A 27,583-nucleotide genomic window follows, 5' to 3' on the forward strand; every position below is an offset into this window, starting at 1 on the left:
CCCTCCTCCTCCTCCTCCCACCCCCTCCTCCTCCTTCTCCCTCCTCTTCCTACTCCTCCCATCTCCTCCTCCCTCCTCCCACCTCCTCTTCCTCCTCCTCCTCCCACCTCCTTTTCCTCCTCCTCCTCCTCCTCCCTCCTCTTCCTCCTCCTCCCACCTCCTCCTCCTCATCCTCCCACCTCCTCCTTCTCCTCCTCCCACCTCTTCCTCCTCCTCCTCCTCCCACCTCTTCCTCCTCCTCCTCCCTCCTCTTCTTCCTCCTCTTCCTCCTCCTCCTCCCTCCTCTTCCTCCTCCTCCCACCTCCTCCTCCTCCCTCCTCCCCTCCTCTTCCTCCTCCTCCCTCCTCTTCCTCCTTCCTCTTCCTAATCTTCCCCTTCCCTTATTCTATGTGTGTGTGTGTGTGTGTCTGTGTTTTTCAGGTTTGGGGTTCAGTATAGCAGGTGGACTAGGGAACCAGCATGTACCAGGTGACAACAGTATATATGTGACTAAGATCATCGAGGGAGGAGCGGCCTGTAAAGATGGACACCTACAGATAGGTGATAAGATACTGGCTGTGAGTAACACGCTCATGAACACGCTCACGGACACGCTCACTGACACGCTCACGAACACGCTCACTGACACGCTCACAGACACTCTCACGGACACACTCACTGACACTCACGATCGCACAGATCTGTTTTCATTATGTGGTGAGTATATATGACAGAAGTTTAGTCGTTGAGTAGTGCCCTCTTCTGGTCCTCTGTGGAACTACTGCAGAGCTGGACTCCATGTTTTAACATTCCAAATATGAACGCTGGTTTTCTGAATGGCTCTGATCTCAACTGACTACATCCCGTCTGACTATATCATGGTTCTATGACATGTCTGACTATGTCATGTCTGTACGTCATGTCTGACTATGTCATATCTCTATGTCATATCTCTATGTTATATCTCTATGGCATGTCTGACTATGTCATGTCTGACAATGTCATGCATCTACAGTGTATTCGGAATGTATTCAGACCCCTTAACTTTTTCCACATTTCTGATTTTAAAAAAATTCTCATCAATCTAGATACAATAACCCATAATGACACAATACCCCATAATGACAAAGCAAAAACTGGTTTGTAGAATTTTTTCTAATTAATATGAATAAAAAAAACTGAAATATCACATTTACATAAGTATTCATCTATTTTCTGAGCTAGAGGGCTGCTGATATCTCTAGGAGTGATTATAGCACTAGAGGACTCCTGATATCTTCAGGAGTGGTTCTAGAGCTAGAGGACTCCTGATATCTACTGATATCTCCAGGAATGGTTCTAGAGCTAGAGGAGTCCTGATATCTCCTGGAGTAGTTCTAGAGCTAGAGGTCTCCTGATATCTCCTGATATCTCCAGGAGTGGTTCTAGAGCTAGAGGACTCCTGTTATCTCCAGGAGTGGTTCTAGAGCTAGAGGACTCCGGTTATCTCCAGGAGGGGTTCTAGAGCTAGAGGACTCCGGGTTATCTCCAGGAGTGGTTCTAGAGTTAGAGGACTCCTGTTATCTCCAGGAGTGGTTCTAGAGCTAGAGGACTCCGGTTATCTCCAGGAGTGGTTCTATAGCTAGAGGACTCCTGTTATCTCCACTAGTGGTTCTAGCGCTAGAGGACTCCGGTTATCTCCAGGAGTGGTTCTAGAGCTAGAGAACTCCTGTTATCTCCAGGAGTGGTTCTAGAGCTAGAGGACTCCGGTTATCTCCAGGAGTTGTTCTAGAGCTAGAGGACTCCGGTTATCTCCAGGAGTGGTTCTAGAGCTAGAGGACTCCGGTTATCTCCAGGAGTGGTTCTAGAGCTAGAGGACTCCGGTTATCTCCAGGAGTGGTTCTAGAGCTAGAGGACTCCTGTTATCTCCAGGAGTGGTTCTAGAGCTAGAGGACTCCGGTTATCTCCAGGAGTGGTTCTAGAGCTAGAGGACTCCGGTTATCTCCAGGATTCTCATCTCCTAGGTAATTAGTGTTAGGTCTTCAGTCTCCTGGTTTCTCAGCAGCAGCTGTAAGTGGCGGTCGTGTCAGTAGCGGTATTTTCGCGAAACTTAGACGGTTCTGCCGAGATGTTCGAGGAAGGCTCCACGCCACTCTCTCACTTGAGTATCTTACCGAGTTATTTACAGAATATCTAATTTTTCTCTTTTGTAGTTTTGTCAACTATGTGTGTTTTCTATACCTGTTCTCACCTCTCCCTGTAGGCTTTACAGACACCCTTTGCTGCAACCCGTCTAGTTTATTGTACCCTGTGCACACAACCCATGTGGAAGTCTGGGTCTCTGTTAGTGTTTGGAACTGCCAATCTGCGGTCAAGAACTCCAAGTTTATCTCAGTCTATGCTGCCCTTCAGTCCTATCAGATCACCTCAGTCTATGCTGCCCTTCAGTCCTGTCAGATCACCTCAGTCTATGCTGCCCTTCAGTCCTATCAGATCACCTCAGTCTATGCTGCCCTTCAGTCCTGTCAGATCACCTCAGTCTATGCTGACTTTCAGTCCCGTCAGTTCACCTCATTCTATGCTGTCCTTCAGATCATCTCAGTCTATGCTGTCCTTCAGATCATCTCAGTCTATGCTGTCCTTCAGATCACCTCAGTCTATGCTGCCCTTCAGTCCCGTCAGTTCACCTCAGTCTATGCTGCCCTTCAGTCCCATCAGATCATCTCAGTCTATGCTGCCCTTCAGTCCCGTCAGATCATCTCAGTCTATGCTGCCCTTCAATCCCGTCAGATCACCTCAGTCTATGCTGCCCTTCAGTCCTATCAGATCACCTCAGTCTATGCTGCCCTTCAGTCCTGTCAGTTCACCTCAGTCTATGCTGCCCTTCAGTCCTGTCAGATCACCTCAGTCTATGCTGCCCTTCAGTCCTGTCAGATCACCTCAGTCTATGCTGCCCTTCAGTCCTGTCAGTTCACCTCAGTCTATGCTGCCCTTCAGTCCTGTCAGATCATCTCAGTCTATGCTGTCCTTCAGATCATCTCAGTCTATGCTGTCCTTCAGTCCTGTCAGATCACCTCAGTCTATGCTGTCCTTCAGTCCTGTCAGATCACCTCAGTCTATGCTGCCCTTCAGTCCTGTCAGATCATCTCAGTCTATGCTGCCCTTCAGTCCCGTCAGATCACCTCAGTCTATGCTGCCCTTCAGTCCCATCAGATCACCTCAGTCTATGCTGCCCTTCAGTCCCGTCAGATCACCTCAGTCAATGCTGCCCTATGCTGCCCATATCCTCACATGGTCTCTCCAGATATCTCAACTTGAATGTCGGCCCACCACCTCAAGCTCAACCTCGACAAGACGGAGCTGCTCTTCCTCATAGGGAAGGCCTGCCCGCTCAAAGACCTCTACATGACAGTTGAAAACTCCACAGTGTCCCCCTCCCAGAGTGCAAAGAACCTTGGCGTGACAACACCCTGTCGTTCTCTGTAAACATCAAAGCAGTGACTCACTCCTGCAGGTTCATAATCTACAACATCTGTATGACCCTGCCGCACACAGGAAGAGGAACATCTGTAGAGTAGGACCCTACCGCACACAGGAAGTGGTGCAGCTCCTAATCCAGGTACTTTTCTTGTCCCTTCTGGACTTTTGCAACTCGCTGTTGGCTGGGCTCCAAACCCTTGCAACTTCTGTCAACCTTTCCAAGTTCTCTCATGACACCCTTCTCCTCCACTGGCTTCCAGTTGAAGCTCACATCCACTACAAGACCATGGCGCTTACCTACGGAACAGCAAGAGGAACTGCCCTTCCCTACCTACAGGCTATGCTCAAACTCTACAACCCAACCCGAGCACCCGAGCACTCTGTTCTGCCACCTCTGGTCTCTTGGTCTTCCCACCCCTACAGGAGGCAGCTCCTGCTCAGCCCAGTCCAAGCTCTTCTCTTTCCTCCCAACCCTACGGGAGGCAGCTCCCTCTCAGCCCAGTCCAAGCTCTTCTCTGTCCTCCCACCCCTACGGGAGGCACCTCCCTCTCAGCCCAGTCCAAGCTCTTCTCTGTCCTCCCACCCCTGACTTGAACCTGATCGAACATCTCTGGGGAGACTTGAAAATAGCTGTGCAGCGACGCTCCCCATCCAACCTGACAGAGCTTGAAGGGATCTGCAAAGAAGAATGAGAGAAACTCCCCAAATACAGGTGTGCCAAGCTTGTAGCGTCATACCCAAGAAGACTAGAGGCTGTAATCGCTGCCAAAAGTGCTTCAACAAAGTACTGAGTAAAGGGTCTGAATACTTATGTAAATGTGATATTGCAGTTTTTTAATATACATTTGCAAAATAAAAAATACACATTTTGTGACGAGGAATTTTAGAACGTAACAAAATGTGGAAAAAGTCAAGGGGTCGGAATACTTTCCAAAAGCACGGTATGTCATGTATCTATGTCATGTTTGACTGTCTCTATGTCATGTCTCTGTCACCAGGTGAACCAGGTGTGTTTAGAAGATGTGATGCATGAAGACGCAGTATCAGCTCTGAAGAACACAGCCGAGGTGGTCTACCTGAGAGTAGCCAAACCTTCACATCTCTACACACCTGACCAGTACAGTCCCCCTGACCTCACCTGTACGTATACACCTCTACACAGTGTTAGGGGTTAGGGATTAGGTGTTGGGTTAGGGTTGGGTTTAGGGGTTAGGTGTAGGTTTAGGGTTAGGGTTAAGATTTAGGGGTTAGGGTTAGGGGTAGGGGTAGGGTTAGGGAGTAGGGTTAGGGTTAGGGTTAAGGGTTAGGGGTTAGGGTTAAGGGTTAGGGTTAGGGGTTAGGGTTGGGGTTAGGGATAGGGGTTAGGGTTGGGGTTAGGGGTTAGGGTTAGGGGTTAGGGGTTAGGGGTTGGGGTAAGGGTTAGGGTTAGGGTTAGGGTTAGGGGTTAGGGGTTGGGGTTATGGTTATGGTTATGGTTAAGGCTTAGGGGTTAGGGTTAGGGTTGGGGTTAGGGGTGTTAGGGTTAGGGGTTAGGGTTAGGACTCCTAGACCCACTAACATATCAAATTGATGTGTCACAGGTGTAGACCTCACAGTGAAATGCTGACTGACCAGCCCTTAACCAACAGGTGTAGACCTCACAGTGAAATGCTGACTGACCAGCCCTTAACCAACAATGCAGTTTTAACTTTTGTTTTTCTTAAGAAAATATATTCTAAATAAACTAAAGTAAAAACAGTAAGACAATAAAATATCAATATGTACAGGGTATTACGGTACAGAGTCAAAGTGGAGGCTATATACAGGGGGGTACTGGTACAGAGTCAATGTGGAGGCTATATACAGGGTATTACGGTACAGAGTCAATGTGGAGGCTATATACAGGGTATTACGGTACAGAGTCAATGTGGAGGCTATATACAGGGGGGTACTGGTACAGAGTCAATGTGGAGGCTATATACAGGGTATTACGGTACAGAGTCAATGTGGAGGCTATATACAGGGTATTACGGTACAGAGTCAATGTGGAGGCTATATACAGGGTGTTACGGTACAGAGTCAACGTGGAGGCTATATACAGGGTATTACGGTACAGAGTCAATGTGGAGGCTATATACAGGGTGTTACGGTACAGAGTCAATGTGGAGGCTATATACAGGGTATTACGGTACAGAGTCAATGTGGAGGCTATATACAGGGTATTACGGTACAGAGTCAATGTGGAGGCTATATACAGGGGGTACTGGTACAGAGTCAATGTGGAGACTATATACAGGGGGGTACCGGTACAGAGTCAATGTGGAGGCTATATACAGGGAGTACCAGTACAGAGTCAATGTGGAGGCTATATACAGGGGGTATCGGTACAGAGTCAATGTGGAGGCTATATACAGGGATTACCGGTACAGAGTCAATGTGGAGGCTACATACAGGGGGTACCGGTACAGAGTCAATGTGGAGGCTATATACAGGGGGTACCGGTACAGAGTCAATGTGGAGGCTATATACAGGGGGTACCAGTACAGAGTCAATGTGGAGGCTATATACAGGGGGTACTGGTACAGAGTCAATGTGGAGGCTATATACAGGGGGTACCGGTACAGAGTCAATGTGGAGGCTATATACAGGGGGTACTGGTACAGAGTCAATGTGGAGGCTATATACAGGGAGTACCAGTACAGAGTCAATGTGGAGGCTATATACAGGGGGTACTGGTACAGAGTCAATGTGGAGGATATATACAGGGGGTACTGGTACAGAGTCAATGTGGAGGCTATATTCAGGGGGTACCGGTACAGAGTCAATGTGGAGGCTATATACAGGGTATTACGGTACAGAGTCAATGTGGAGGCTATATACAGGGTATTATGGTACAGAGTCAATGTGGAGGCTATATACAGGGTATTATGGTACAGAGTCAATGTGGAGGCTATATACAGGGGGGTACTGGTACAGAGTCAATGTGGAGGCTATATACAGGGTATTACGGTACAGAGTCAATGTGGAGGCTATATACAGGGTATTACGGTACAGAGTCAATGTGGAGGCTATATACAGGGGGTACCGGTACAGAGTCAATGTGGAGGCTATATACAGGGGGTACTGGTACAGAGTCAATGTGGAGGCTATATACAGGGAGTACCAGTACAGAGTCAATGTGGAGGCTATATACAGGGGGTATCGGTACAGAGTCAATGTGGAGGCTATATACAGGGAGTACCAGTACAGAGTCAATGTGGAGGCTATATACAGGGGGTAGCGGTACAGAGTCAATGTGGAGGCTATATACAGGGGGTACCGGTACAGAGTCAATGTGGAGGCTATATACAGGGGGTACTGGTACAGAGTCAATGTGGAGGCTATATACAGGGGGTACTGGTACAGAGTCAATGTGGAGGCTATATACAGGGGGTACTGGTACAGAGTCAATGTGGAGGCTATATACAGGGGGTACCGGTACAGAGTCAATGTGGAGGCTATATACAGGGGGTACTGGTACAGAGTCAATGTGGAGGCTATATACAGGGGGTACTGGTACAGAGTCAATGTGGAGGCTATATACAGGGGGTACCGGTACAGAGTCAATGTGGAGGCTATATACAGGGGGTACTGGTACAGAGTCAATGTGGAGGCTATATACAGGGGGTACCGGTACAGAGTCAATGTGGAGGCTATATACAGGGGGTACTGGTACAGAGTCAATGTGGAGGCTATATACAAGGGGTACTGGTACAGAGTCAATGTGGAGGCTATATACAGGGGGTACTGGTACAGAGTCAATGTGGAGGCTATATACAGGGGGTACCGGTACAGAGTCAATGTGGAGGCTATATACAGGGGGTACTGGTACAGAGTCAATGTGGAGGCTATATACAGGGGGTACCGGTACAGAGTCAATGTGGAGGCTATATACAGGGGGTACTGGTACAGAGTCAATGTGGAGGCTATATACAGGGAGTACCAGTACAGAGTCAATGTGGAGGCTATATACAGGGGGTATCGGTACAGAGTCAATGTGGAGGCTATATACAGGGAGTACCAGTACAGAGTCAATGTGGAGGCTATATACAGGGGGTAGCGGTACAGAGTCAATGTGGAGGCTATATACAGGGGGTACCGGTACAGAGTCAATGTGGAGGCTATATACAGGGGGTACTGGTACAGAGTCAATGTGGAGGCTATATACAGGGGGTACTGGTACAGAGTCAATGTGGAGGCTATATACAGGGGGTACTGGTACAGAGTCAATGTGGAGGCTATATACAGGGGGTACCGGTACAGAGTCAATGTGGAGGCTATATACAGGGGGTACTGGTACAGAGTCAATGTGGAGGCTATATACAGGGGGTACTGGTACAGAGTCAATGTGGAGGCTATATACAGGGGGTACCGGTACAGAGTCAATGTGGAGGCTATATACAGGGGGTACTGGTACAGAGTCAATGTGGAGGCTATATACAGGGGGTACCGGTACAGAGTCAATGTGGAGGCTATATACAGGGGGTACTGGTACAGAGTCAATGTGGAGGCTATATACAGGGGGTACTGGTACAGAGTCAATGTGGAGGCTATATACAGGGGGTACTGGTACAGAGTCAATGTGGAGGCTATATACAGGGGGTACCGGTACAGAGTCAATGTGGAGGCTATATACAGGGGGTACTGGTACAGAGTCAATGTGGAGGCTATATACAGGGGGTACCGGTACAGAGTGCCCTCTTCACGACTGTCTTGGTGTGTTTGGACCATGATAGTTTGTTGGTGATGTGGACACCAAGGAACTTGAAGCTGAGCAGTGTTGTAATGTACCGGGGTCTAGCTCTACATATTCAACCTCATCTCTCCCTGTCTCTCCAGCGTACATGGACCCAGACGTGGGCCCTAACTACCTAGATTACCCACAATCCTCTCTGCCGCCGCCCTCGCCACGACGCTACTCACCCATACCGCACGGCATGATGGGAGAAGACGACATCCCCAGGTCAGGACACACAGACACACACAAAAATGTCAATGTAACTCAAATCATATCAGGTCCGTCAAACCAGACATCAGGTTGGGATGTATGGAGAAATGTCTGTTTAATGTCAGGTTCTATCTGTATGGAGACATATTGGGCTGAGTGACCAGGCTGAGTGTTGCAGTAGATATGTAGTAGAGAGACCAGGCTGAGTGTTACAGTAGATATGTAATAGTGACCAGGCTGAGTATTACAGTAGATATGTAGTAGTGACCAGGCTGAGTGTTACAGTAGATATGTAGTAGAGAGACCAGGCTGAGTATTACAGTAGATATGTAGTAGTGACCAGGCTGAGTGTTACAGTAGATATGTAGTAGTGACCAGGCTGAGTGTTACAGTAGATATGTAGTAGAGAGACCAGGCTGAGTATTACAGTAGATATGTAGTAGAGAGACCAGGCTGAGTATTACAGTAGATATGTAGTAGTGACCAGGCTGAGTGTTACAGTAGATATGTAGTAGTGACCAGGCTGAGTGTTACAGTAGATATGTAGTAGAGAGACCAGGCTGAGTATTACAGTAGATATGTAGTAGTGACCAGGCTGAGTGTTACAGTAGATATGTAGTAGAGAGACCAGGCTGAGTATTACAGTAGATATGTAGTAGTGACCAGGCTGAGTGTTACAGTAGATATGTAGTAGTGACCAGGCTGAGTGTTACAGTAGATATGTAGTAGAGAGACCAGGCTGAGTATTACAGTAGATATGTAATAGTGACCAGGCTGAGTGTTACAGTAGATATGTAGTAGAGAGACCAGGCTGAGTATTACAGTAGATATGTAATAGTGACCAGGCTGAGTGTTACAGTAGATATGTAGTAGAGAGACCAGGCTGAGTATTACAGTAGATATGTAGTAGAGAGACCAGGCTGAGTGTTACAGTAGATATGTAGTAGAGAGACCAGGCTGAGTGTTACAGTAGATATGTAGTAGTGACCAGGCTGAGTGTTACAGTAGATATGTAGTAGAGAGACCAGGCTGAGTGTTACAGTAGATATGTAGTAGAGAGACCAGGCTGAGTGTTACAGTAGATATGTAGTAGTGACCAGGCTGAGTGTTACAGTAGATATGTAGTAGAGAGACCAGGCTGAGTGTTACAGTAGATATGTAGTAGAGAGACCAGGCTGAGTGTTACAGTAGATATGTAGTAGTGACCAGGCTGAGTGTTACAGTAGATATGTAGTAGAGAGACCAGGCTGAGTGTTACAGTAGATATGTAATAGTGACCAGGCTGAGTATTACAGTAGATATGTAGTAGAGAGACCAGGCTGAGTGTTACAGTAGATATGTAATAGTGACCAGGCTGAGTGTTACAGTAGATATGTAGTAGAGAGACCAGGCTGAGTATTACAGTAGATATGTAGTAGAGAGACCAGGCTGAGTATTACAGTAGATATGTAGTAGAGAGACCAGGCTGAGTATTACAGTAGATATGTAGTAGTGACCAGGCTGAGTGTTACAGTAGATATGTAGTAGAGAGACCAGGCTGAGTATTACAGTAGATATGTAGTAGAGAGACCAGGCTGAGTGTTACAGTAGATATGTAGTAGAGAGACCAGGCTGAGTGTTACAGTAGATATGTAGTAGAGAGACCAGGCTGAGTGTTACAGTAGATATGTAATAGTGACCAGGCTGAGTGTTACAGTAGATATGTAATAGTGACCAGGCTGAGTGTTACAGTAGATATGTAGTAGTGACCAGGCTGAGTGTTACAGTAGATATGTAGTAGAGAGACCAGGCTGAGTATTACAGTAGATATGTAGTAGAGAGACCAGGCTGAGTGTTGCAGTAGATATGTAGTAGTGACCAGGCTGAGTATTACAGTAGATATGTAGTAGTGACCAGGCTGAGTGTTACAGTAGATATGTAGTAGAGAGACCAGGCTGAGTGTTACAGTAGATATGTAGTAGAGAGACCAGGCTGAGTGTTACAGTAGATATGTAATAGTGACCAGGCTGAGTGTTACAGTAGATATGTAGTAGTGACCAGGCTGAGTGTTACAGTAGATATGTAGTAGAGAGACCAGGCTGAGTGTTACAGTAGATATGTAGTAGAGAGACCAGGCTGAGTGTTACAGTAGATATGTAGTAGTGACCAGGCTGAGTGTTACAGTAGATATGTAGTAGAGAGACCAGGCTGAGTATTACAGTAGATATGTAGTAGAGAGACCAGGCTGAGTGTTGCAGTAGATATGTAATAGTGACCAGGCTGAGTGTTACAGTAGATATGTAGTAGTGACCAGGCTGAGTATTGCAGTAGATATGTAGTAGTGACCAGGCTGAGTGTTACAGTAGATATGTAGTAGTGACCAGGCTGAGTGTTACAGTAGATATGTAGTAGTGACCAGGCTGAGTATTACAGTAGATATGTAGTAGTGACCAGGCTGAGTGTTACAGTAGATATGTAGTAGAGAGACCAGGCTGAGTGTTACAGTAGATATGTAGTAGAGAGACCAGGCTGAGTGTTGCAGTAGATATGTAGTAGAGAGACCAGGCTGAGTGTTACAGTAGATATGTAGTAGAGAGACCAGGCTGAGTGTTACAGTAGATATGTAGTAGTGACCAGGCTGAGTATTACAGTAGATATGTAGTAGAGAGGGTTAGGGTGATACGGTGTATTATAATGTCTGTGTGTGGCCTCCCAGTAGAGAGGCCAGGCGGGTGTGTATCCACCGAGGGTCGACTGGTCTGGGGTTTAACATCGTTGGGGGAGAAGACGGAGAGGGAATCTTTATCTCCTTCATCCTGGCTGGAGGACCGGCTGATCTCTCAGGAGAGCTACGCAAGGGAGACCAAATCATCAGCGTGAGTAGTGTTATGTAATGTTATGTAGTGTTACATAGTGTTATGTAATGTCATGTAGTGTTACATAGTGTTATGTAATGTTATGAAGTCTAATTTAGTGTTATGTAATGTTATGTAATGTTTTGTAATGTTATGTAGTGTTATGTAGTGTTATGTAGTGTTACGTAGTGTTACATAGTGTTACATAGTGTTATGTATTGTTATATAGTGTGACGTAGTGTTACATAATGTTATGTAATGTTCTGTAGTGTTACATAGTGTTATGTAATGTCATGTAGTGTTACATGGTGTTATGTAATGTTATGTAGTCTTATTTAGTGTTATGTAATGTTATGTAATGTTTTGTAATGTTATGTAATGTTATGTAGTCTTATTTAGTGTTCTGTAATGTTATGTAATGTTTTGTAGTGTTATGTAGTGTTAAGTAGTGTTATGTAATGTTGTATAGTGTTACCTAGTGTTACATAGTGTTATGTAATGTTATGTAGTGTTACGTAGTGTTATGTAATGTTATGTAGTGTTACATAGTGTTATGTAATGTTATGTAACGTTTTGTAGTGTTATGTAATGTTATGTAGTGTTACATGGTGTTATGTAATGTTATGTAGTGTTACATAGTTTTATGAAGTCTTATGTACTGTTACATAGTGTTATGAAGTCTTATGTAATGTTATGTTGTGTTATGTAATGCAATGCAATGCTATGTAGTGTTATGTAGTGTTACATAGTGTTATGTAGTCTTATGTAATGTTATGTATTCTTATTTAGTGTAATGTTACAGTATAGTGTTGTGTTATGTAATGCTATGTAGTGTTATATAGTGTTATGTAGTGTCACATAGTGTTATGTAGTGTCACATAGTGTTATATAGTGTTATGTAGTGTTATGTAATGCTAGGTAGTCTTGTGTAGTGTTATGTCACATTAATGTAATATTATGTAATGTAATGGTTATAACTCCTCTGCAGGTGAACGGTGTGGATCTCAGACATGCGACTCATGAACAGGCTGCAGCAGCTCTGAAGAATGCTGGACAGACTGTTACTATCATCGCTCAGTACAGACCTGAGGGTAAGAATATCACAGACCACTACAGACCACTACAGACCTGAAGGTAAGAATATCACAGACCACTACAGACCACTACAGACCACTACAGACCTGAGGGTAAGAATATCACAGACCACTACAGACCTGAGGGTAAGAATATCACAGACCACTACAGACCACTACAGACCTGGGGGTAAGAATATCACAGACCACTACAGACCACTACAGACCTGAGCGTAAGAATATCACAGACCACTACAGACCTGTGGGTAAGAAAATCACAGACCACTACAGACCACTATAGACCTGAGGGTAAGAATATCACAGACCAATACAGACCAGTACAGTCCAGAGAGTGAGACTACTATAGACAATAAGGACAAACTACATACTAGGATAGACTACCATATTCTACTATAGACTACTGTAGACTACTATAGACTAATAAGGACTAACTACATACTAGGATAGACTACTACATTCTACTATAAACTACTATAGACTAATAAGACGAATTACATACTAGGATAGACTACTACAATCTACTGTAAACTACTATAGACTACTGTAGACTACTATAGACTAACTACATACTAGGATAGACTACTACATTTTACTATAAACTACTATAGACTACTGTAGACTACTATAGACTAATAAGGACTAACTACATACTAGGATAGACTACTACATTCTACTATAAACTGCTATAGACTACTATAGACTAACAAGGACTAACTGCATACTAGGATAGACTAATACATTCTACTGTAAACTACTATAGACTACTGTAGACTACTATAGACTAATAAGGACTAACTGCATACTAGGATAGACTAATACATTATACTGTAAACTACTATAGACTACTGTAGACTACTATAGACTAATAAGGACTAACTAAATACTAGGATAGACTACTACATTCTACTATAAACTACTATAGACTACTGTAGATTACTATAGACTAATAAGGACTAACTAAATACTAGGATAGACTACTACATTCTACTGTAAACTACTATAGACTACTGTAGATTACTATGGACTAATAAGGACTAACTGCATACTAGGATAGACTACTACATTTTACTATAAACTACTAACTCCAGACTAACTACAGACTACCATAGACTATTATAGACTATGTTACTACAGATTCACGGCAGACTACTATAGACTTCTACAGACTACTATAGACTACTACAGACTACTATAGACAACTACAGATTACTATAGGCTAACCACAGACTGACTACATACTTCTATAGACTACTACAGATTACTATAGACGAACCACAGACTAAATACAGACTACTGTAGAATACTACAGAAGACTATAGACTAACCACAGACTAACTACAGACTACTATAGACTACTACAGATGACTATAGACTAACCACAGACTAACTACAGACTACTATAGACTACTATAGACTACTACAGATTACTATAGACTAACCACAGACTAACTACAGACTACTATAGACCATTCCAAATCAAATCAAATTGTATTGGTCACATACAGCAGATGTTAATGTGAGTGTAGCGAAATGCTTGTGCTTCTAGTTCCGACAATGCAGTAATATCTAACAAGTAATCTAACAATTCCACAATAACTACCTTATACACACAAATCTAAGTAAAGGGATGGAATAAGAATATATACATATAAATATATGAATGAACGATGACCGAGCATCATAGGCAAGATGCAATAGATGGTATAAAATACAGTATACACATATGAGATGAGTAATGCAAGATATGTAAACATTATTAAAGTGGCATTATTAGTGACTATAGACTACTATAGATAAACTATAGACTACTGTAGGCTACTATAAACTACTGTAGAAAGCTATAGACAAACTGTAGACTACGTCAGACTACTATAGACAAACTGTAGACTACTATAGACTACTGTACACTGTCAGACTACTGTAGACTACGTCAGACTACTGTAGACTACTATAGACTACTATAGACTACTGTAGGCTACTACAGACTACTGTAGGCTACTATAGACTACTGTAGAAAGCTATAGACAAACTGTTGACTACGTCAGACTACTATAGACAAACTGTAGACTACTATAGACTACTGTACACTATGTCAGACTACTATAGACTACTGTACACTATGTCAGACTACTACAGACTATGTCAGACTACTGTAGACTGCGTCAGACTAGACAAACTGTAGACTACTGAGACTACGTCAGACTACTATAAACTACGTCAGACTACTGAGACTGCGTCAAAATACTGTAGACTACGTCAGACTACTATAGACTACTGTAGGCTGCTATAGACTGCTGTAGAAAACTATAGAGGAACTGTAGACTACTTCAGACTACTATAGACAAACTGTAGACTATGTCAGACTACTATAGACTACTGTAGACTACATCAGACTACTATAGACTACTGTAGACTACATCAGACTACTATAGACTGCTACAGACGACTATGCACTATATTTTGACCAATATAGACAAACTGTAGACTAATTACACACTACTATAGACTAACTTTAGACTACTATAGACTAACTGTAGACTAATAACAGACTACTATAGACTAACTTTAGACTACTAAAGACTGCTATAGACAAACTGTAGACTACTTCAGACTACTATAGACTATGTCCGACTAATGTAGACTGTCAGACTACTATAGACTATGTTCGACTAATGTAGACTACGTCAGACTACTATAGACTACTAAAGACTACGTCAGACTACTATCGACTACTGTAGACTATGTCAGACTACTATAGACTACTGTAGACTACATCAGACTACTATAGACTACTGTAGACTACATCAGACTACTATAGACTGCTACAGACGACTATGCACTATATTTTGACCAATATAGACAAACTGTAGACTAATTACACACTACTATAGACTAACTTTAGACTACTATAGACTAACTGTAGACTAATAACAGACTACTATAGACTAACTTTAGACTACTAAAGACTGCTATAGACCCCTTCCTGGGTAGCTTATCAGAGAGACATAATATGGAAAAGAACAAATAAAGCAAGAGAAAAATATGCATTCAGCAGTCCGTTCATCAATTGGTGTGTGTGTGTGTGTGTGTGTGTGTGTGTGTGTGTGTGTGTGTGTGTGTGTGTGTAGAATACAGCAGGTTTGAGGCTAAGATACACGACCTGAGAGAACAGATGATGAACAGTAGCATGAGCTCTGGGACCCTCCGAGCCAACAGGACCTTCTATGTCAGGTAAAGTAGTGTCATGATAATGTAGCCCTATGTCATGCTAATGTCTCCCTGACATACTAATGTAGCTCTATGTCCTCTCTATGCAGGGCCCTGTTTGACTATGATAAAACAGCAGACTGTGGGCTGTTGAGCCAGGCATTGGGCTTTAACTTCGGGGAGGTGCTCCATGTGACTGACTGTAGTGATGAAGAGTGGTGGACTGCTAGGAGACTGGGACAACAGGGACAACTGGAGGAACTAGGGTATATACCCAGCAAACACAGGTAGGTAACACACCTAACGCGGGTAACGCACCTAACGCTGAGGGGGACCAGACCTAACGCTGAGGGGGACCAGACCTAACACTGAGGGGGACCACACCTAACGCTGAGGGGGACCAGACCTAACGTTGAGGGGGACCAGACCTAACACTGAGGGGGACCACACCTAACACGGAGGGGGACCACACCTAACACTGAGGGGGGACACCTAACACTGAGGGGGACCACACCTAATGCTGAGGGGGACCACACCTAACACTGAGGGGGACCACACCTAACGCTGGGGGGGACCAGACCTAACTCTGAAGGGGACCACACCTAACACTGAGGGGGACCACACCTGACACTGATGTGGACCTAATACTGAGGGGGACCACACCTAACACTGAGGGGGGACACCTAACACTGAGGGGGACCACACCTAATGCTGAGGGGGACCACACCTAACACTGAGGGGGACCACACCTAACGCTGAGGCGGACCGCACCTAACGCTGAGGCGGACCAGACCTAACACTGAGGGGAACCACACCTAACACTGAGGGGACCACACCTAACGGTGAGGGAGACCACACCTAACACTGAGGGGGACCACACCTAACACTGAGGGGGCGGGCACCTAACACTGAGGGGACCACACCTAACACTGAGGGGACCACACCTAACGCCGAGGGGGACCACAACTAACACTGAGGGGGGGACACCTACCACTGAGGGGGACCAGACCTAACACTGAGGGGGACCACACCTAACACTGAGGGGGACCACACTTAACATTGAGGGGACCATACCTAACACTGAGGGGGACCACACCTAACACTGCGGGAGACCACACCTTACGCTGAGGGGGACCACACCTAATGCTGAGGGGGAGCACACCTAACACTGAGGGGGACCACACATAACATTGAGGGGACCATACCTAACACTGAGGGGGACCACACCTAACACTGAGGGGGACCAGACCTAACACTGAGGGGGACTACACCTAACACTGAGGGGGACCACACTTAACATTGAGGGGACCATACCTAACACTGAGGGGGACCACACCTAACACTGAGGGGGACCACACCTAACGCCGAGGGGGACCACAACTAACACTGAGGGGGGGACACCTAACACTGAGGGGGACCAGACCTAACACTGAGGGGGACCACACCTAACACTGAGGGGGACCACACTTAACATTGAGGGGACCATACCTAACACTGAGGGGGACCACACCTAACACTGAGGGGGACCACACCTTACGCTGAGGGGGACCACACCTAATGCTGAGGGGGAGCACACCTAACACTGAGGGGGACCACACATAACATTGAGGGGACCATACCTAACACTGAGGGGGACCACACCTAACACTGAGGGGGACCAGACCTAACACTGAGGGGGACTACACCTAACACTGAGGGGGACCACACTTAACATTGAGGGGACCATACCTAACACTGAGGGGGACCACACCTAACACTGAGGGGGACCACACCTTACGCTGAGAGGGACCACACCTAACGCTGAGGGGGAGCACACCTAACACTGAGGGGGAACACACTTAACATTGAGGGGACCATACCTATCACTGAGGGGATCATACCTAACACTGAGGGGGACCACACCTAACACTGAGGGGGACCACACCTAACACTGACGGGGACCACACCTTACGCTGAGGGGTTCCACACCTAACGCTGAGGGGGACCACACCTAACACTGAGGGGACCACACCTAACACTGAGGGGACCACACCTCACACTGAGGGGGACCACACCTAACACTGAGGGGACCACACCTAACGCTGAGTGGGACCAGACCTAACACTGAGGGGGACCACACCTAACGCTGAGGGGGACAACACCTAACGCTGAGGGGGACCAGACCTAGCACTGAGGGGGGGACACCTAACACTGAGGGGGACCACTCCTAACACTGAGGGGGACCACACCTTACGCTGAGGGGGACCACACCTAACGCTGAGGGGACCACACCTAACGCTGGGGGGGACCACATCTAACTCTGAGGGGGACCACACCTAACACTGAGGTGGACCACACCTAACGCTGAGGCGGACCAGACCTAACACTGAGGGGGACCACACCTAACACTGAGGGGACCAAACCTAACGGTGAGGGAGACCACACCTCACACTGAGGGGGGACACCTAACACTGAGGGGACGAAACCTAACACTGAGGGGACCACACCTCACACTGAGGGTGACCACACCTAACACTGAGGGGACCACACCTAATGCTGAGGGGGACCACACCTAACGCTGAGGGGGACCAGACCTAACACTGATTGGGACCAAACCTAACACTGAGGGGGGGTCACCTAACACTGAGGGGGACCACTCCTAACACTGAGGGGGACCACACCTAACACTGAGGGGGGACCTAACACTGAGGGGGACCACACCTAACACTGAGGGGGACCACACCTAACGCTGAGGAGGACCAGACCTAACACTGAGGGGGACCACACCTAACACCTAAGTTAATACAGTTAACCCCCTCCTGTGTGTTTCTGTGAGTGGTCTCTAATGAAGCAGTATGTAGTGCCATGTTAATGTAGCCCTATGTCTCTCTATGCAGGGTGGAGAGGAAGGAGTGGTCTCGTATGAAGCAGTATGTAGTGTTATGCCATGTTAATGTAGCCCTATGTCTCTCTATGCAGGGTGGAGAGGAAGGAGTGGTCTCGTATGAAGAATAAGGACCGCAGCAGCTTTGTTCAGAGCTATGAAACTGTTACACAGATAGAAGGTAGGTCTGACCTGTGACCTCAGATTATTTTATTTGTCTGAAATGGTGGTAGTTTCAGCCAGTAGAACTGAAGTGGAGGGTGTGTAGTCTCTGCCCCCCTAGGTATCAGCTGAGGTACTGTAGGAAGTCTCTGCCCCCCTAGGGATCTGCTGAGGTACTGTAGGAAGTCTCTGCCCCCCTAGGGATCTGCTGAGGTACTGTAGGAAGTCTCTGCCCCCCTAGGGATCTGCTGAGGTACTGTAGGAAGTCTCTGCCCCCTAGGGATCCGCTGAGGTACTGTAGGAAGTCTCTGCCCCCCTAGGGATCCGCTGAGGTACTGTAGGAAGTCTCTGCCCCCCTAGGGATCCGCTGAGGTACTGTAGGGAGTCTCTGCCCCCCTAGGGATCCGCTGAGGTACTGTAGGGAGTCTCTGCCCCCCTAGGGATCCGCTGTGGTACTGTAGGAAGTCTCTGCCCCCCTAGGGATCCGCTGTGGTACTGTAGGGAGTCTTTGCCCCCCTAGGGATCCGCTGTGGTACTGTAGGGAGTCTCTGCCCCCCTAGGGATCCGCTGAGGTACTGTAGGGAGTCTTTGCCCCCCTAGGGATCCGCTGTGGTACTGTAGGAAGTCCCTGCCCCCCTAGGGATCCGCTGAGGTACTGTAGGGAGTCTCTGCCCCCCTAGGGATCCGCTGTGGTACTGTAGGGAGTCTCTGCCCCCCTAGGGATCCGCTGTGGTACTGTAGGGAGTCTCTGCCCCCCTAGGGATCCGCTGAGGTACTGTAGGGAGTCTCTGCCCCCCTAGGGATCCGCTGAGGTACTGTAGGGAGTCTCTGCCCCCCTAGGGATCCGCTGAGGTACTGTAGGGAGTCTCTGCCCCCCTAGGGATCCGCTGTGGTACTGTAGGGAGTCTCTGCCCCCCTAGGGATACGCTGAGGTACTGTAGGAAGTCTCTGCCCCCCTAGGGATCCGCTGAGGTACTGTAGGAAGTCTCTGCCCCCCTAGGGATCCGCTGAGGTACTGTAGGGAGTCTCTGCCCCCCTAGGGATCCGCTGTGGTACTGTAGGAAGTCTCTGTCCCCCTAGGGATCCGCTGTGGTACTGTAGGGAGTCTCTGTCCCCCTAGGGATCCGCTGTGGTACTGTAGGAAGTCTCTGTCCCCCTAGGGATCCGCTGTGGTACTGTAGGAAGTCTCTGCCCCCCTAGGGATCCGCTGAGGTACTGTAGGAAGTCTCTGTCCCCCTAGGGATCCGCTGAGGTACTGTAGGAAGTCTCTGTCCCCCTAGGGATCCGCTGAGGTACTGTAGGAAGTCTCTGTCCCCCTAGGGATCCGCTGTGGTACTGTAGGAAGTCTCTGTCTCCCTAGGGATCCGCTGTGGTACTGTAGGAAGTCTCTGTCCCCCTAGGGATCCGCTGTGGTACTGTAGGAAGTCTCTGCCCCCCTAGGGATCCGCTGAGGTACTGTAGGGAGTCTCTGCCCCCCTAGGGATCCGCTGAGGTACTGTAGGGAGTCTCTGCCCCCCTAGGGATCCGCTGAGGTACTGTAGGGAGTCTCTGCCCCCCTAGGGATCCGCTGAGGTACTGTAGGGAGTCTCTGCCCCCCTAGGGATCCGCTGAGGTACTGTAGGGAGTCTCTGCCCCCCTAGGGATCCGCTGAGGTACTGTAGGGAGTCTCTGCCCCCCTAGGGATCCGCTGTGGTACTGTAGGGAGTCTCTGCCCCCCTAGGGATACGCTGAGGTACTGTAGGAAGTCTCTGCCCCCCTAGGGATCCGCTGAGGTACTGTAGGAAGTCTCTGCCCCCCTAGGGATCCGCTGAGGTACTGTAGGGAGTCTCTGCCCCCCTAGGGATCCGCTGTGGTACTGTAGGAAGTCTCTGTCCCCCTAGGGATCCGCTGTGGTACTGTAGGGAGTCTCTGTCCCCCTAGGGATCCGCTGTGGTACTGTAGGAAGTCTCTGTCCCCCTAGGGATCCGCTGTGGTACTGTAGGAAGTCTCTGCCCCCCTAGGGATCCGCTGAGGTACTGTAGGAAGTCTCTGTCCCCCTAGGGATCCGCTGAGGTACTGTAGGAAGTCTCTGTCCCCCTAGGGATCCGCTGAGGTACTGTAGGAAGTCTCTGTCCCCCTAGGGATCCGCTGTGGTACTGTAGGAAGTCTCTGTCCCCCTAGGGATCCGCTGTGGTACTGTAGGAAGTCTCTGTCCCCCTAGGGATCCGCTGTGGTACTGTAGGAAGTCTCTGCCCCCCTAGGGATCCGCTGAGGTACTGTAGGGAGTCTCTGCCCCCCTAGGGATCCGCTGAGGTACTGTAGGGAGTCTCTGCCCCCCTAGGGATCCGCTGAGGTACTGTAGGAAGTCTCTGTCCCCCTAGGCATCCGCTGAGGTACTGCAGGGAGTCTCTGTCCCCCTAGGGATCCGCTGTGGTACTGTAGGAAGTCTCTGTCCCCCTAGGGATCCGCTGAGGTACTGCATGGGTCTGTGAAAATATACATATTTAATTATTTTAAGTGAAAAAAACATTTGTATTTACTTAAATGTTTGAATGAATATCACTATAGCAACAACAGAAAATAGAAACACAACATGCAACAATATTAATGAGTTGACAAAGTTCAATTTCTTATAAAGAAATCAGTGAATTTAAATAAATTAATTAGGCCCTAATCTATGCATTTCACATGACTGGGAATACAGATATGCATCTGTTGGCCACAGATACACAGATGGGACGGCAGGTAGCCTAGTGGTTAGAGTGTTGGGCCAGTAACCAGCAGGTAGCCTAGTGGTTAGAGCGTTGGGCCAGAAACCAGCAGGTAGTCTAGTGGTTAGAGTGTTGGGCCAGTAACCAGCAGGTAGCCTAGTGGTTAGAGTGTTGGGCCAGTAACCAGCAGGTAGCCTAGTGGTTAGAGCGTTGGGCCAGAAACCAGCAGGTAGTCTAGTGGTTAGAGTGTTGGGCCAGTAACCAGCAGGTAGCCTAGTGGTTAGAGTGTTGGGCCAGTAACCAGCAGGTAGCCTAGTGGTTAGAGTGTTGGGCCTGTTACCAGCAGGTAGCCTAGTGGTTAGAGCGTTGTGCCAGTAACCAGCAGGTAGTCTAGTGGTTAGAGCGTTGGGCCAGTAACCAGCAGGTAGCCTAGTGGTTAGAGTGTTGGGCCTGTTACCAGCAGGTAGCCTAGTGGTTAGAGTGTTTGGCCAGTAACCAGCAGGTAGCCTAGTGGTTAGAGTGTTGGGCCAATAGCCAGCAGGTAGCCTAGTGGTTAGAGTGTTGGGCCAATAGCCAGCAGGTAGCCTAGTGGTTAGAGTGTTGGGCCTGTTACCAGCAGGTAGCCTAGTGGTTAGAGTGTTTGGCCAGTAACCAGCAGGTAGCCTAGTGGTTAGAGTGTTGGGCCAGTAACCAGCAGGTAGCCTAGTGGTTAGAGTGTTGGGCCTGTAACCAGCAGGTAGCCTAGTGGTTAGAGTGTTGGGCCAGTAACCAGCAGGTAGCCTAGTGGGTAGAGTATTGGGCCAGTAACCGAAAGGTTTCTAGATCGAATCCCTGAGCTGACAAGGTAAAAATCTGTCGTTCTGCCACTGAACAAGGCAGTTAACCCACTGTTCCTAGGCCGTCATTGAAAATAAGAATTTGTTCTTTACTAACTTGCCTAGTTAAATAAAGGTTAAATAATAATTAAAAAAGACCTTTAAAAAACAGTCAGTATCTGCTGTGACCACCATTTGCTTCATGCAGCGCGACACATTTCATGTTCCTGGGTCCCTGGGAGTAAGGCCCTGGGAGGAAGGCCCTGGGTCTGCCTGGGAGGAAGGCCCTGGGTCCCTGGGAGTAAGGCCCTGGGAGGAAGTCCCTGGGTTTGCCTGGGAGGAAGTCCCCGGGTTTGCCTGGGAGGAAGTCCCCGGGTTTGCCTGGGAGGAAGTCCCCGGGTTTGCCTGGGAGGAAGTCCCTGGGTTTGCCTGGGAGTAAGGCCCTGGGTCCCTGGGAGGAAGGCCCTGGGTCCCTGGGAGTAATGCCCTGGGTCCCTGGGAGTAAGTCCCTGGGAGGAAGTCCCTGGGTTTGCCTGGGAGTAAGGCCCTGGGAGGAAGTCCCTTTGAGGAAGTCCCTGGGAGGAAGTCCCTGGGTTTGCCTGGGAGTAAGGCCCTGGGTCCCTGGGAGGAAGGCCCTGGGTCCCTGGGAGGAAGGCCCTGGGTCCCTGGGAGTAATGCCCTGGGTCCCTGGGAGTAAGTCCCTGGGAGGAAGTCCCTGGGTTTGCCTGGGAGTAAGGCCCTGGGAGGAAGTCCCTGGGAGGAAGTCCCTGGGTTTGCCTGGGAGTAAGGCCCTGGGTCCCTGGGAGGAAGGCCCTGGGTCCCTGGGAGTAAGGCCCTGGGAGGAAGTCCATGGGTTTGCCTGGGAGTAAGGCCCTGGGTCCCTGGGAGTAAGGCCCTGGGAGTAAGGCCCTGGGAGTAAGTCCCTGGGAGGAAGTCCCTGGGTTTGCCGGGGAGTAAGGCCCTGGGTCCCTGATTAAGAAAAGCTATAATTGTATTTCTCTCTCTCTCCAGTCCACTATGTGAGGCCTATCATTATACTGGGTCCTACTAAAGACAGAGTGAATGATGATCTTCTCTCTGAGTTTCCTGACAAGTTTGGTTCCTGTGTTCCACGTGAGTATTACTATCAAATATAGGTACTACTACAGGTACTATATACACATAGGTACTACTATAGACCCATTATATACACATAGGTACTACTACCGACCCATTATATACACATAGGTACTACTATAGGTACTATATACATATAGGTACTACTATTGACCCATTATATACACATAGGTACTACTATAGACCCAGTATAGACACATAGGTACTACTATAGGTACTACTATTGACCCATTATATATTTATAGGTACTACTATATACTACTATAATACAGATGAAAACTCCCTTGGTGGATAGTGTGGTCTACAGCTTATCATAAGGTACTCTACCTCAGACGGGCAATACCTCTAGACTTCTTTAAAATTAGACATCGTGCACCAGCTGTTATTGACAAATAGACACACACCCCCACCCCTAGTCTTACCAGAGGTAGCATCTCTGTTCTGCCGGTGCAGGGAAAATCCCGCCAGCTCTATATTGTCCGTATCTTCGTTCAGCCACGTCTCAGTGAAACATAAGATGTTACAGTTTATAATGTCACGTTGGTGGGATAATCATAATAGTAGATCATCCTATAGTTTGTGTCCCAAATAAACAATCAACAATATACTATTTACAATTAAACTACGCTTCAAAACGTTATCTGAAATAGTGTCCTAACACAGAACATGTGTCCGTCCGTGTGTGTGTGTGTAACATAGACGTGTGTGTGTGTGTCCTAACACAGAACATGTGTCCGTCCGTGTGTGTGTGTCCTAACACAGAACATGTGTCCGTCCGTGTGTGTGTGTGTGTAACATAAACGTGTGTGTGTGTGTGTGTGTAACATAAATGTGTGTATGTGTGTGTGTGTGTAACATAAACATGTGTGTGTGTGTGTGTAACATAAATGTGTGTATGTGTGTGTGTGTGTAACATAAACATGTGTGTGTGTGTGTGTGTGTGTGTGTGTGTGTGTGTGTGTGTGTGTGTGTGTGTGTGTGTGTGTGTGTGTAACATAAATGTGTGTGTGTGTGTAACATAAACGTGTGTGTGTGTGTGTAACATAAATGTGTGTATGTGTGTGTGTGTGTAACATAAACATGTGTGTGTGTGTGTGTGTGTAACATAAACGTGTGTGTGTGTGTGTGTAACATAAATGTGTGTGTGTGTGTAACATAAATGTGTGTATGTGTGTGTGTGTGCAACATAAACATGTGTGTGTGTGTGTGTGTGTGTGTGTGTGTGTGTGTGTGTGTGTGTGTGTGTGTGTGTGTGTGTGTGTGTGTGTGTGTGTGTGTGTGTGTGTGTGTGTGTGTGTGTGTGTGTGTGTGTAACATAAACATGTGTATGTGTGTGTGTGTGTGTGTGTGTGTGTGTGTGTGTGTGTGTGTGTGTGTGTGTGTGTGTGTGTGTGTGTGTGTGTGTGTAACATAAACATGTGTGTGTGTGTGTGTGTGTGTGTGTAACATAAACATGTGTGTGTAACATAAACGTGTGTGTGTGTGTGTGTGTAGACACGACGCGGCCCCAGAGGGAGTATGAGGTGGATGGGCGGGACTACCACTTTGTGTCGTCAAGGGAACAGATGGAGAAGGACATCCAATCACATCACTTCATAGAGGCGGGTCAATACAACAGTCACCTGTATGGAACCAGCGTTCAGAGTGTCCGCATGGTCGCAGAGCAGGTAAGGGGAGGGAGGGAGTGTACGTGTGTGTGTGTGTGTGTGTGTGTGTGTGTGTGTGTGTGTGTGTGTGTGTGTGTGTGTGTGTGTGTGTGTGTGTGTGTGTGTGTGTGTGTGTGTGTGTGTGTGTGTGTGTGTGTGTGTGTGTGTGTGTGAGAGAGACCCTTTAACTATTTGGTCCTTTAATGTGTAAAGCATTATATTGTGTATGTTCTGCACTGTACAGAATAGATTGATTAACCAGGTGTGTGTTTGTGTGCGCAGATGGGGAAACACTGTATCTTAGATGTATCAGCTAATGCAGTGAGGAGACTACAGGCAGCTCAGCTTCATCCTATTGCTGTCTTCATCAGACCAAGATCACTGGAAAATATACTGTAAGTAGGAGGGAGTGGGTTGTCTTCATCAAACCAAGATCACTGGAAAATATACTGTAAGTAGGAGGGAGTGGGTTCTCTTGCTCAGACCAAGATCACTGGAAAATATACTGTAATTAGGAGGGAGTGGGTTGTCTTCCTCAGACCAAGATCACTGGAAAATATACTGTAAGTAGGAGGGAGTGGGTTGTCTTCCTCAGACCAAGATCACTGGAAAATATACTGTAAGTAGGAGGGAGTGGGTTGTCTTCCTCAGACCAAGATCACTGGAAAATATACTGTAAGTAGGAGGGAGTGGGTTGTCTTCCTCAGACCAAGATCACTGGAAAATATACTGTAAGTAGGAGGGAGTGGGCTGTCTTCATCAAACCAAGATCACTGGAAAATATACTGTAAGTAGGAGGGAGTGGGTTGTCTTCCTCAGACCAAGATCACTGGAAAATATACTGTAAGTAGGAGGGAGTGGGTTCTCTTTTCCTCAGACCAAGATCACTGGAAAATATACTGTAAGTAGGAGGGAGTGGGTTGTCTTCCTCAGACCAAGATCACTGGAAAATATACTGTAAGTAGGAGGGAGTGGGTTCTCTTCATCAGACCAAGATCACTGGAAAATAATCTGTTAATAGTGCCTGTGTGTGTTGTAAATTGTTGAGCAGATTCAGGGGTTATCTTTTTTAAGTTTAGCTTGGAATAATTTAATTCCTTCCTGTCAGGCATTATGCAGTTACAGTCTGGACACTAGAGGTCTCTATGGACTAGGAAACAACAGTTCTGATTCATTATTAAAATACTTCAAGTTGAATCACTCTTCCTTTCTTTCTGTTGAAGTTAAATTATCTACATTCTAACGTGAAACATCCGTCCGTTACGCTGACCTGAACATGAGTGTTGTAACATCCGTGTGTTACAGTGACCTGAACATGAGTGTTGTAACATCTGTCCGTTACGCTGACCTGAACATGAGTGTTGTAACATACGTGTGTTACAGTGACCTGAACAAGAGTGTTGAAACATCCGTGTGTTACAGTGACCTGAACAAGCGTCTGACAGAGGACCAGGCCAGGAAGGCTCTGGACAGAGCTGTCAAACTGGAACAAGACTTTATAGAATGCTTCTCAGGTAACACACACACACACACACATTAATGTTACACACACCACACACACACACACACACACACACACACACACACACACACACACACACACACGTTAATGTTACACACACCACACACACACACACACATTAATGTTACACACACCACACACACACATACACACACACACACACACACACGTTAATGTTACACACACACACACACACTCTCTAACCCTCTCTCTCTCTCTCTCTCTCTTTCCAACTCTGTCTCTGACCCTCTGTGTGTAGCTATTGTGGAAGGGGAGAGTTTTGAAGAGGTTTATCACATGGTGAAGACTGTGATCGAAGAGCAGAGTGGACCCTACATATGGATACAATCAAGAGAAAGACTATAAAAGAGAGGAGAGGAGCAGAGGAGAGGAGCCTATATATGGACACCAACTAGGGAAACACTATAGAGGAGATTAGAGGAGAGTTGAGGAGATGAGGAGAGATTAGGAGAGAAGAGAGAGAGTTGAGGAGGTTAGGAGAGAAGAGAGGAGAGGAGCGATTAGGAGAGAAGAGTTGAGAAGAGAGGAGAGAAGAGGAAAAGAGAGAGGAGGAGAGAAGAGAAGAGAAGAGAAGAGAAGAGAGGAGAGTTGAGGAGAGAAGAGAAGAGAAGAGAGGAGAGTTGAGGAGAGAAGGGAAGAGAAGAGAAGAGAGGAGAGGAGAGTTGAGGAAAAGAGAGAGGAGAGAAGAGGAAAAGAGAGAGGAGGTGAGAAGAGAAGAGAGTAGAGGAGAGTTGAGGAAAAGAGAGAGGAGGAGAGTTGAGGAGAGAAGAGAAGAGAAGAGAGGAGAGTTGAGAAGAGAGGAGAGTTGAGGAGAGAAGGGAAGAGAAGAGAAGAGAGGAGAGGAGAGTTGAGGAAAAGAGAGAGGAGAGTTGAGGAGAGAAGAGGAAAAGAGAGAGGAGGTGAGAAGAGAAGAGAGTAGAGTTGAGGAGATATGAGAGGAAAGGAGAAGATGGGTTGTACAAGGCCTCTGAGATTATCACCTTGACTACTGTTGCTTCGGGTACTGTCACCGCAATTACCGTGGATACCATCTCACAGCAACCAGAAGGAGAGAGAGGGACAGAAGGAGAGATGGAGACACTGTAAGACTCACCACAGAACCAAAAGAGAGAGAGAAACAGACGCTTTCTCTCCATCCCCTCTCTCCTCCCTCCATCATTTCTCTCTCTCTCCTCCGGATCTGTAAAGAATTGTTTTCTAACGGAATGG

At 47.2% G+C, this 27,583-nt stretch overlaps 1 protein-coding gene across 6 annotated transcripts in view; it reads left to right on the forward strand.

Annotated features, from left to right (window-relative positions):
- The window catches only part of LOC110494899 (disks large homolog 4), a 133,420-nt gene extending 106,498 nt beyond the window's left edge, over window positions 1–26,922 (forward strand). For 3 of the 6 annotated variants that reach the window (XM_036987003.1, XM_036987006.1, XM_036987004.1), the window contains 13 exons: window positions 421–557; window positions 4,437–4,578; window positions 8,296–8,419; window positions 11,100–11,259; window positions 12,227–12,329; window positions 15,461–15,563; window positions 15,650–15,826; window positions 18,498–18,583; window positions 23,081–23,182; window positions 24,680–24,852; window positions 25,114–25,226; window positions 26,254–26,345; window positions 26,613–26,922. In XM_036987003.1, coding sequence (XP_036842898.1) covers window positions 421–557; window positions 4,437–4,578; window positions 8,296–8,419; window positions 11,100–11,259; window positions 12,227–12,329; window positions 15,461–15,563; window positions 15,650–15,826; window positions 18,498–18,583; window positions 23,081–23,182; window positions 24,680–24,852; window positions 25,114–25,226; window positions 26,254–26,345; window positions 26,613–26,719 — 1,619 coding nt within the window. In that variant the 3' untranslated portion in view covers window positions 26,720–26,922. The other 3 variants (XM_036987007.1, XM_036987002.1, XM_036987005.1) reach the window with 3 other exon arrangements.
- Window positions 26,923–27,583: the final 661 nt, after the last annotated feature.

Source organism: Oncorhynchus mykiss, chromosome 9 (assembly GCF_013265735.2).
Source record: "Oncorhynchus mykiss isolate Arlee chromosome 9, USDA_OmykA_1.1, whole genome shotgun sequence".
NCBI lineage: Eukaryota > Metazoa > Chordata > Actinopteri > Salmoniformes > Salmonidae > Oncorhynchus > Oncorhynchus mykiss.